The following is a 12,520-nucleotide window of genomic DNA, read 5'->3' on the forward strand; positions in this document are numbered from 1 at the left end:
TAACGTTAGTCAGAAGAAATAGTGATCCCTGGTTTGCATATCCAGGCATATCAGATATGCCCAGTTCTGTGTACCATTTAAGCATGAGTTGAAAACGTCAACTCCAATGATAAATATTTGAGAATATGTATATAGCTGCCTCACTCTGTTGATTTGCATGATAGAGTTATGTGTTACTGAGTTAATTAAAAAACTTCCGGGGGTTCTTGGTGCCTTTGATCACCCACATAGAGGTGGAAGTATCTGGAAAAAAGCAGGTGACCGTGCAGGGGTTTGCCTCTGCAGCGTTCCTGCTGTCCATATTCCTGTGTCCTCTCTCTTGTTTTCCAGTTGTTACTATCAGATCCTTTCACTGTAGTCCTGCTTTGTTTTCTTAGACACACTAGAGAGATTAAACTTTCATCCAGGCACAGAGTCATAAGGATGGAGAGTTTATGAGGTTGACTCTAGAAAGACTTCTGTTCTCTGAATCCCTGGGAAGAGGCCCTGCCACACAGTGGGATTCTGTCCCTGTGGTCCCAGCCCCGGCTGCCACATGATGGCAGTCAGATCCCGTGCTGGAGGCCCTCACAAGCTCCCAGGCTGGTGTTCCCTTTTTCTCAAATGCACAGATGAATCTTGCTGTTCTATAAAAGAAGAATTGTTTGCAGACTTTAAAACAAGAATCCCTGTTCAAATTCTAAATAACAGGTTATAGTTTCCAAAACAGTGCTGCTTTATTTAAATATCCCACATATTGAATGCGTGGCTGGACTTTCATCTCTAGGCTTGCTTCTCTGGCTGGCTTGTTCCCATGGCCCCTGAGTAAGCCTGGAAAACAAGGAAGGACAGGCAGAAAAAGAGAGGCCCTCTTCCTCGGGAGGGTGGATTGTAAGTTTTGAGTTCCGGGGAAGATGAAGAATTTCAAGGATTTCTTTCCACATCAATGGGAAAATGCAGCAGCACATGTATTTCAGTTATTTGTTGCTTACGGAAGCTTAGATGAGTGAAAACCTGGGGAGAGCAATATAGCGCAGTGGGGTCACTGTGACTTTGAGACCCAGCTCTAGAGTCCATAAGAAAGTGCACCATTCTGGCCCCTGGTCCAGCTTTATTTCCTTCTAGTGGCTGCTGTTTTTGTAGTTTCCACCATGAATCACTATTTCTGCTGTTGTTCTGAATTCGATCTCGTTTAAATAAATTTATCTCTGCTCTAGCTCTGAACCGAACTAGTTGTCCAGAGATAAACCAGAGAGCAAGGAAACCAAGGCCACATGTGGAACTGCTGCTCTGTTGTAGTTCAGAGTGTAGTTACCTCAGGGTTGGAGTATTTCCATTTCCATTGCTATTTTAGAGGAAGAAATGTCTCTCGAAACTTAGCACTTTCACATTATATTTATTAATATGGGGGGAAATCTCCAGCCTTAAGTTAGTGAAACAGAGACTCTTTTTTGAGATTTTTTTTTTTTAATTGAAGTATAGTTGATTTACAATGTTGTGCTAATTTCAGGTGGACAGCCAAGTGATTCAGTTATACATATACATTCTTTTCCAGATTCTTTTCCCGTATAGGTTATTATAAAATATTGAGTAGAGTTCCCTGTGCTACGTGGTAGGTCCTTGTTGCTTATCTATTTTATATATAGTAGTGTGTATCTGTTACTCCCAAACTCCTAATTTATCCCTCCCCGCAACAGAGACTTTTTGGATGATCCTTGAGCTCACAGCCCATAGAATAGCTACTATTCTCTCAGGAGAATAAGTAGCAGATAGTCTGAGAGAGATACAAGAAAAGGAAGATGGGCGGGAATTCTTGGAGGGTTGGTATAGGAAGAGCTCTGTCCACTGAGTGATTTTTGTGACGTCATAGCCTCTTTGGTTCCTGAGTGGACAAGCTGGTGCCCGCAGATTACAACTTCAACATTAGGACCCCAGAAACCTGTGCCACACGAAGAAGATAAATCTCTTTATCCTCTAGAAGCAGCGTTACACGTCTCCTCCTGGCCAAATAGGAAGCCCATACACACATGACAAGACAGGTTTTCTGGTGAGGACATACCAGTCATAAAGCTCAGAAAAGAATCTTTCTGGGACTTCCCTGGTGGTGCAGTGGTTGAGAATCCACCTGCCAGTGCTGGGGACACAGGTTCGATCCCTGGTCCGGGAAGATCCCACGTGCCGCGGAGCAACTAAGCCCGTGCGCCACAACTACTGAGCCTGCGCTCTGAAGCCCGCGAGCCACAACTTCTGAGCTCGCGTGCCACAACTACTGAAGCCCACGTGCCTAGAGCCCGTGCTCCGCAACAAGAGAAGCCACCGCAATGAGAAGCCCGTGCACCGCAACGAAGAGTAGCCCCCGCTCGCCGCAACTAGAGAAAGCCTGTGCACAGCAACGAAGACCCAGCGCAGCCAAAAAAAAAAAAAAAAAAAGAATCTTTCTTAATATCATCATACTTCATGTAAAAAGAGGTTAAGAGGGAGCTTGACATGCTGTTTGCATTTGTCTTTATTTTTTTAAAAAAGGATTAGGTATGAGTTGAGAGCAAGACAGTCTTACTGCTATTCCTGCTAATAGAGACAACTAGAATTAATATGTTATTTGTGTGAAAAGCATAGGGGTCAGTTTACTGTTTAATATGAGAATGAGCAAAGTCAGGTCCTGTATCAGTAGAAAGAAATAGGAAGATTACGTATGGTTATTAAGTGTCTGATATGTGAGAGGCACCATATCCAGTCTGATTTAATTCTTACAGCAATCTCTATGAGGAAGACATCATCCCTATTTTATAGGTGAGGATCTTTTAAAAAATTTATTTTGTGGAAGTGTAGTTGATTTACAGTGGTGTGTTAATTTCTGCTATACAGCAAAGTGATTCAGTTATACATATATATACTTTCTTTTTCATATTCTTTTCCATTATGGTTTATCACAGGATATTAAATATAGTTCCGTGTGCTATACAGTAGGACCTTGCTGTTTATAGGTGAGGATTTGAGGTAAGAAAACAACATTGTTATAGTCACAGATAGTAAATAGTAGAGCAGTAATTCAAGTCTAGTTCTGTTTTATTCTAGAACTCATCCAAAAGATTTTGAAAAGAAAACCAAACCCTAGATTTTTACATAGGATTTTTAAATGGCTTGCGCAGGAAGATAATGTTATCTGTTACTATTTTTATTTTGTCATCAAAAACATGCAAAAAATTCAGCTGTATTGACACTTCCTTTTGGACCATGTTTCCTGCCAGGAGGCCCTGGCAGGAGGAAGGTTGCTCTGAAGTAACTTTGTTACATCTTCCACAGTAGTCCGTTCTTAGTTTAATTCAGTTGGCAGTAGAGGGCGCTGTACACTGTCTAGATTTTCTCACATTTCCATACTGCTTCTGCCTATTTCTAGTCATCACCTACATTAGTGAAGTCAGATCAGTCTTTTGGCTTTAGTGAAGTTCTGGCATTTGCTGAGTTTTAGGTTTCTCTAAATTTGTATTAACAAGATGTTTTCGATCCTATTGTATTTAGCTATGAAATGACAGAATTACAGTCCTCAGAGGTTTCTGTACAAAGTACAAAAGTTTGAATGAACACTGTCTTTATAAATCTAACTTTTTTTCTCTATTAGTGATACACATTGCACCACTAGTATGGAAAGGAAGCAAAAGCACTCTTTATGGAGCGATCATACAAATAATGGAAGGATGGGATTTTTAGGTTTTCAAAATCAATGTGCTTATCCCACCTGACTCATTTCTCAAACCCCGCTGTTAATGTACGATGTTTCCTAAGTGGTTCTTTACTTAGAAACCATTATTGAATGGTTATTGAAGGAGGCCTTTATTGAATGTATCATCAAATAGTCATAAATCATGTCTCAAAAATGTAGAGAGATCTGTGTGTTTGTGAGCACGTATGTGAGAATAGTGGACGTATTTTAAACACTGTTCCTGTAGAATAAGCATTTGTATGTTTGTGAATACAGTAGTAGGGAGTTGGGAAAAAGAAAGATCTAAAAACTTGTTAGAAACTTTGTACCGAAACGTGAGATTAGAAATCAGAAGGCATTACTACTCAGCCTTAAAAAAAAGAACAAAATAATGCCATTTGCAGCAACATGGGTGGACCTAGAGATGATCATACTAAGTGAAGTAAGTCAAAGACAGAGAAAGACAAATACCATATGATATCACTTATATGTGGAATCCAAAATATGACACAAATGAACGTATCTACGAAATAGAAACAGACTCACAGACGCAGAGAACAGACTTGTGGTTGCTGAGGGGGAGAGATGGAGTGGGAGTTTGAGATTAGCAGATACAAACTACTATATATAAAATAGATAAACAGCAAGGTCCTACTATATAACACAGGGTTCTATATTCAAAATCCTGTAATAAACTGTAATGGAAAAGGATATGAAAAAGAATGTTTATAATGTATAACTGAATCACTTTGCTGTACACCAGGAATTAACACAACATTGTGAATCAACTATACTTCAATTAAAAAAAAAAAAAATTGAAAGAAAAAAGAAAAATGCTTGAAACAATAGTAAGATGTGTTATTTCAGAAACAGGAAGTCCAAAGGCGTGATCTGTGCAGGGTTGGTTGGTCATCAAGAAACTAGTTTCCTTCTGTGTTTCAGCTCTGCTGTCCTCGGGCTTGTCCCTCACGATGGCAGTATCGCTGCTGCAGCTCCAAGGGTTTCTGACTCACATAGCGTCTAAAGGTCAGGAGAAAGATGGTCTCTTACTTTTGTTCCTTTTTAAGAAGTAGAACCCTCCTACACTGTTGGTGGGAATGTAAATTGGTACAGCCATTATGGAAAAACAGTATGGAGGTTCCTTATAAAACTAAAAATAGAGCTACCATATGATCTAGCGGTCCCACTCTTGGGCATATATCCAGAGAAAACCATAATCCGAAAAGGTACACGCACCCCAATATTCATTGCAGCACTATTTACAATAGCCAAGACATGGAAGCAACCTGAATGTCCATTGACAGATGAATGGATAAAGAAGATGTGGTACATACATACAATGGAATATTACTCAGCTATAGAAAAGAATGAAATAATGCCATTTGCAGCAACGTGGATGGACCTAGAGATTATCATACTAAGTGAAGTAAATCAGAAAGAGAAAGACAAATACCATATGACATCACTTATATGTGGAATCTAAAAATGATACAAATGAACTTATTTACAAAACAGAAACAGACTCACAGACTTAGAAAACAAACTTATGTTTACCAAAGGGGAAAGATAGGGAGGAGGGGTAAATTAGGAATTTGGGAGTAACATATACATACTACTATAATATATAAAATAGATAATCAGCAAGGACCTACTGTATAGCACAGGGAACTCTACTCAATATTTTGTAGTAACCTATATGGGAAAAGAATCTGAAAAAGAATATATACATATACATATATATCTATAAATATAACTGAATCTGCTGTACACCTGAAACTAACATAACATTGTAAATCAACTATACTTCAATAAAAAATAAATAAATTTAAAAACATTTTAAAAGGTAAAAACACTGAAAAAAAAGAAGAAATAGAAAAACTTGCTCGTGAGCGTCCTTATCCACAGCTGCCTCCCCTTTGCTCCGCGGTAGCCTCTTAGAATAGCATTACACTCCTGTGCCAGGACTGGCCGGGGTGATTGGAGTTCCCATGATGGGTGTGGGATGACCAGGATTTACCCCAGAGGCCAGGGAGGGACCTCATCTCTTCTGAAGCACACCGTCTTGGATGATTGAATACAACTGGAGTTCCATGCTGAATGTGTGCAAGATGATGGCCCTTCTGTCTGAAGGTGGCATGGCACACGCAATTTTCGACTTTGAACTGCTCATGCAAGGTGGCAGAGGCTTACCCGTGACCTGCATTAAGGACCCCTGCTGTCCTTGTGTTTGCATGTGATAAATAGACGACTTCCGGTACTTCCAGGTAACCGAAGCATTTGTTTTGCCCATCCTCAGAGACATACAGAGCAGCTCCACAACTTCCAGTACCACAACTTCCGAGAGTCAAGATCCTTCTTCAGGGGACCCTGTGGTCAGTGCCTTGCAACAACAGCTGTTGCTGATGGTGGCTCGGAGGACCCAGTCAGAAACCCCACGGGTACGTCCCAGCATTACCGTTTGTGAGTGTTCCAGAAGCAGGGATCCTGAAACCTGTTTCCAGGTTGGATTCCCTAATAGAATTAGTCCAGTCTTGTCCTGAATTTTATGTCAGCTGGGTTGTGGCTATATCACTTTGTGGTAGTCTACTGAACGAATGTGAAAAGAAACCTCTTAGATAACAGGTACCCTTCCGTTCATGCTAACGGGATTATTACTGTCTTAATTGCTCTTCCAAAAGCATTAGAAATTCATTTACACTGATCTTTGGTTGCCGGGATGCACAAAGCCCACAAGAGCTCACTTGGTTAGGATGGCATTTTTTCCCCCCATGGTTTGGAAAATATCTGGATTTTTATTAATTTATTATAGCCTTATATTTTAAGCATGCAGAGATTTTTAAAGAGAATCTTGGCTTGAAGAGAGACTTTATTCTTGGAGCAAATGACATGATCATCAAGGGGCTTAAAAGATGAAGCCTTGCATTGTTTTACTAAGAGATAACTTACTGATGTTCATTCACTTATTCACTACACCTTTAATGAGACTCTGTGGGACACAGAGCCAAGAATTCAAAGAAAAGGTAACATGGGAGCAAAGACATACAACCAGTCATGAATTTAGAGCTCCAGATTCCATCAGGGCATTTCGGAGAATGAGGATGGAGAAGGCTCCTTAGGAGAAGAGACATTGGGCCAGACCTTGAAGGAAGGTGGATTTCAGTAAGTACAGATTGAAGGAAGAGGGTAATAGATGGGATACTGTCAAGTTAGTGTGAAGTTTCTTTATTGCTGTGTTTACCTTCCTCCTGACAATGTTTTGATTTCTTCTAGAGAATCTCACCTGTATAAAGAAATAATAGTTTTATATATGTTTTCATGAGTGCTTAACCAAATTTTTCCAAAAGATGCTTAATAGGAATTTTTACACTATTTTTCAGATGTGCAGAAAAAATGTTGGGCTATCTTCTAACTGACCGCATGTTTTTCTGGAGTCTTTATTCTTGCTGACTGGGTACGAGTTGGGAGGGCTGCATAGGGAGGACTTGAAAAAGCCAGTGAAGGGTAATCGGTCCTCTCAGGCTTGAAGGAGCTTCGGTAGGAATAAGCATTCAGTTAACTCAAAGGGTCAGTCTTCAGGGCTGTCTTCCCTTTCGTGTACTGGGTCTCTCCTCCCCCTCCTCCCTTCCAGGACATCTGGGTGCAGGAGGAAGCTTTCTAACACCCCGGGAGGCGAGTGGAGGTGAGAGGGAGCCTCTGATGGCTGAGCAGGGCTGGTCCAGCAGATGCCTGGTCCAGCAGATGCATGCTGGGTGGTCCCTGCAGAGGGCTGGCTGCTCCTGCCTAGTTAGGGTGCAGCGCTGGGGTCTCCCACCCTGCCTTTAGCCTCCAGCTCTGAGGACCCTGCATTCTGCAGCCTCCTCCTCTCCCTCAGTATCTTTGGGTTCACCAGTCTTTTCTGTGTCTGCGTGTGCTCCCCTGGGCTCAGACCCCAGCTGCGCCCTCTGCAGTCCGTGCCCTGTGTCCAGCCCCACCATGGCGGCCAGTACTAGTTCCCACCACAAGCCTTAGTGCAGGGGCGGCCCTGCAGAATGTGGGTTTTCTCTGAGAAACTTGACTTCTCCTGAGACAGACCTGGGGAAGCTTCAGCTCCCTACCACCCTTCCCCGCCTCCAGAACATCAGTACTGAACCCACAAGGAGGGGAAGGTTATATAAAAATATTCAGATAGTTTGGAAGATGCAAATGTCGCAGATCCTATGGGTGGCAGAATCCTAGGGAAACTAGGAATTTCGGATTGTCAGAGATGCAAATCCATTGACTTAGCTTCTGAAAAACATCCCAGGTAGAACAGAAACTCAGAAATAAGTAAATATTGCATGGATAAACCAGAAAGAGTTACGCTACTCCTTATTTTACATTTAAAATTCTGTTAAGTGGCATGATTATGTAAATGAGTATATAAAAAACTAAATTTATATATATATTGTTTCACCTTTAACACTTAACCAAATTCATTGATGAACTTCAACTTTTTTAACTTTATTAATTTTAAGTAGAATTTATAAACAATTTAAGTTTTACTCTAGGTAGGTATAGAGGAGGGAAAATGAAGATTGCTATCCAGGCTCCTATATAGACCCTAAATATTTACAAAGGTCTCATATCGAAAAGAATTCTTTAGTTCTACTATTTAGTTTTCCAAGTTTAATTGATATCACCAGGGAATTCAATGAGGTTTTGGCCACGAAATAAAAATTAAGTTGGTTTCCTGTTCATTATCCCACACATATTTGGTAAAGATTTACTGTACCTTCAGCCCTGTGCTAAGGGCGAGGTAAACAGTGGCAAAGGGCCTCAGCCTCTGCCTTCTGGCAGTCTGTAATAACTGGTCAACCAGTTCAGTTCTGTAGGATGGAGCCTGTGATAAGGACAGGCTCAGGTGCTATGGGACGCACAGGAGGCCCCAGGCAGGATGCAGGGGATCAGGAAGACTTCCCCGGTGAGGAGAGATCTCAGCCGAAACGTGGAGGATGAGTTGAAGGTGGCAGAGAAATAACCTGCGTTATTTCAGTGAGCTTGCAGGTGAGCTCACTGCCTGGAGAGTGGAGGCACAGGGATAGCCACAACAGGAGGAGCTGATTCTTAGATAGTCCAGCAAAACCCAGCCCTATTCCACAGGGCTCTGCAGACTTCCCGTCCGCCATCCTCCCTCCCTCCCTCCGTTCTTCACGGCTGCTTGAGCGCAGCATGTGTCACCTGGGACACCCTCACCACTACTTCAGTTCTGTAGATAAGTCCATTTGTGTCGTAGTTTAGATTCCACATAGAAGTGATCTCATATGGTATTTGTCTTTCTCCTTCTGACTTACTTCGCTTAGTGTGATCATCTCTAGGTCCATCCATGTTGCTGCAAGGGTACCATTATTTTGAGCAGTAGATCTTTTCAGGTAGCTTGGGGGAGGGGCATGGACCTTTACATTCTTTTTCAAAAATTTTTTTATTTTTAAAGATTTTTTATTTTTGATGCAGACCACTTTTTTAAAAAAAATCTTTATTGAATTTGTTACAATATTGCTTCTGTTTTCTGTTCTGGTTTTTTGGCACATGCACGTGGAATCTTAGCTCCCCGACCAGGGATCGACCCCACACCCCCTGCATTGGAAGGAGGAGTCTTAACCACTGAATTGCCAGGAAAGTCCCCTTTATATTCTTAAATGTTTTAACTCTACCAAAGATTATTTCTGAAACGTACTATATACTTCTGTACCTTCTTAAACTGAATGTGCTGATCATTATTTAAGCTGTTCTTGATAATTCAGGTTCACGAAACGGACCTTGGTATTGTGCTGTCAATACAGATCCATATGGGGGGTGGTGAGCAAATGCAATTATCTTGTTTCTTAAAAAGGACTTGTGTTCAATTTACACCCTGTCCCCCTACTTTTACTAATCTCTTTCTTCTGATCGTAGAATAAAACTTGCAGGCCTGACTTGCAGGCAGCGTGATGTGATTGTTCTTGGGTGAGGCTTAATTAGTGAATCACAGACAGAACCGGCCTCTTGGTTAGTGCATCTCTGTGTTTACCTAAGTCATAGATATGGAACCCCCCTTAGTCGCCACTCTGGGTCCTCACGCCTTCCAGCTCCTTCATTACTGATGCTCGCCAGGAGCTCTGCGTTAGACCCCTTTATTCCATGCCCTTGCTGGGGATAACCACCTTATTCGCTCCCACGGCTCACTTCTCTCTCTCTTTCTGGGTATGTAGATGCAGATATAGACATGTTTATACTTGTATGTATGTGTGTGTCACCGTGTTATCCAGGCTGGTTGGCTTGTCTACTCCCCAGGAATTCCTAAACCCCTTTAAGGTAGAAACTCTGTCTTGTTATCCTTTGAATTTTCAGCTTATATTACATATCATATCTGGCTTATATAATCTGCATAATAAATATTTGTTGGATGAGTGAATAAATGAATGATTAAAACGATGAGAAAAATTTGAATTTGAGAGACTTACCTGGTGGTCCAGTGGTTAAGACTCTGCGCTTCCACTGTAGGGGGTTCGGGTTTGATCCCTGGTCAGGGAACTAAGATCCTGCATGCCACGCGGTGCAGGGGGAAAACAAAAATTTGAATTTGAAATTTATACCAGAAAACAGGCTAAGTATAATTGTTGTGATTCACTGAAACATCGAGCTCTGTGCTTCCTTGCTATTTAAAGCAAAAAATGAAATTCGATGAACCTCATTTTCTGATAAAGGAAGTTGTTATGGGCTGATTTGAGCTCCCTCAAAATTCATATGCTGCCATCATAACCCCCATGACTTCAGAATGTGACTGTATTTGGAAGAGGACCTTTAAAGAGGTAATTAAGTTAAAATGAGGTCATTAGGGTAGAACCTAATCCAGTATGGCTAGAGTCCTTTGAAGAAGCGGAGATCAGGACACAGATACACACAGAGGGAAACCATGTGAAGACACAGGGAGAAGACGGCTGTCTGCCAGCCAAGGAGAGAGGCCTCAGAAGAAACCAATCCTGCCAACACCTTGATCTTGGGCTTTTGGCCTCCAGAATAACACCTACGTGGAAGAGTTACTGTGAGGTTTTTAGGATTAAAGATGGCAAAATTATGCCTTTAATAATCAGTGTCAATTATTAATATCATCAAAATTTTTATTAGTTAGATGGAACTCTTGAATGTTTCAGGGAGCTTGGGGGATATACAGTTCTCCTGTCTAAGCCACCCCATCTGTGGTACTTTGTTGTAGCAACCCTAGTAAACTAACACAGAAATCAAACCATTTTTTCTTTGCATTAAATTCTGAGATATTTCTTAAACAAGGATTTTCATTTAAGCAGCAATAAATAGCACAATATGCCAGAATCTTTAATAAGTTTTGCAAAAAATGTAGATGTAGTCTTCATGTGATTTTTTTATACTAACCTTCCCTAAAACTACTCTCACTAAAGGAGAGTATTTTTCTTACTATTCAAAAGAATGCTATCACCTTCACTGTTGCTTATCCTTGACCTGTTTACACATCATACCTGAATTCCCACATCGCAGAATGGTAAACCATGCTCAGCTTGTACATGTATTTCTTACTTGCTCTCTTTATCCATGGAGCATAAAGGAAAAGGATCTCTTTTGGGGGGAAGGTTTACTCTAAACCACAGGTTGATTGTCATTAAAAGAAAATGCTGTTCTTGCTGACATGACAGCAGGCAGTTTCCACGAAGCTCTCTTTTCTGTTGGAGTCGCATTCCAGACATAAACAGCACTTATAATCTCAACTTCCCTGTAATAATACAGCCCAATCCATCCTGTATATTGCTAACCTGTATATTGCCTTCACGATGGGTCAACTTTCCCTTGAAATGCCTTTTGCGTTTATAGTCTGAATAACTCTGTGCTCTATAGCTGAGTCAGGGAATTAGCATCTGGGAACAGAGAGATGGTAAAGTCAGCCTCCTTGGAGGGTACCACGTGGTCTCCAATGAAGCAGGTGTGCTGCCCTTATGCATGCCAGGCATTTTGACATCAGCGACTTTCACTGAATTAAGGAAGAATTATGTAGTCTGCCCAAGTATAGCCTTCTACTTTGTAAGTCAGTGTGTGAGACCTTTAAAAGTCAGCATCCCCTCCATGGCTGCTCTTCTGGGCTGTCCTCCTCCCTTTTCTTATTTTGGTCCTTCTTATCAGTCTCCTGTGTTTTATGTTAGTCAGCCTACAGGAAATTAGAGCCTACCGAAAATCTTTTTGGGAAAAATAGAGGGCAAAAGCAAACAAATAAAAATACAAACTAGAATAATCCACCAATTCCACTTTTAGATGTATATCCAAAAGAGCCTAAAGTAGGGACTTGAACAGATATTTGCACGTGCATGTTCACAGCAGCATCTTTCACAATTGTGAATAGCGAATATTCCACCAAGGGGGTAGGGGAAGCAACCTCAGCGTCTGTCGACAGATGAATGGATAAACAATTTGCAGTCTATCCATACAACGGAATTTTATTCAGCCTTAGAAAGGAAGGAAATTCTGAGACCTGCTACATGGATGAATCTTGAGGTCACTATGCTAAATGAAATAAGCCGGTCACAAAAGGACAAATACTGTATAATTCCACTTATAGGAGGTCCCTAGAGGAATCAGATTCCTGGAGACAGAAAATAGAAGGATGGTTGTCAGGCTCGGGGAGGGGAGAGTGGGGAGTCAGTGTTCAATGTGGACAGTTTCGGTTTTGCAAGATGAAAAAGTTCCCGAGATCTCTTGCACAACAATATGATTATCGTCACTACTGAAATGTATACTTACAAAATGGTTAAGATGGTGAATTTTATATTATGTATTCTTTTAACCACAATTATCAAAAAAAAAAAAAGATTAGAAATAGAA

General features: G+C 41.1%; 1 protein-coding gene across 1 annotated transcript in view; it reads left to right on the forward strand.

The window, feature by feature from the left end:
- Nucleotides 1-12,520, forward strand: part of PCNX2 (pecanex 2) — a 303,741-nt gene that overhangs the window by 58,427 nt on the left and 232,794 nt on the right. The window contains exon 9 of the mRNA XM_061182433.1: nucleotides 5,976-6,117. Within this exon, the coding sequence (XP_061038416.1) occupies nucleotides 5,976-6,117 (142 nt within the window). The remainder of the gene's footprint in view (nucleotides 1-5,975; nucleotides 6,118-12,520) is intronic.

This window comes from Eubalaena glacialis, chromosome 1, assembly GCF_028564815.1.
Source record: "Eubalaena glacialis isolate mEubGla1 chromosome 1, mEubGla1.1.hap2.+ XY, whole genome shotgun sequence".
NCBI classification, from domain to species: Eukaryota; Metazoa; Chordata; class Mammalia; order Artiodactyla; family Balaenidae; genus Eubalaena; species Eubalaena glacialis.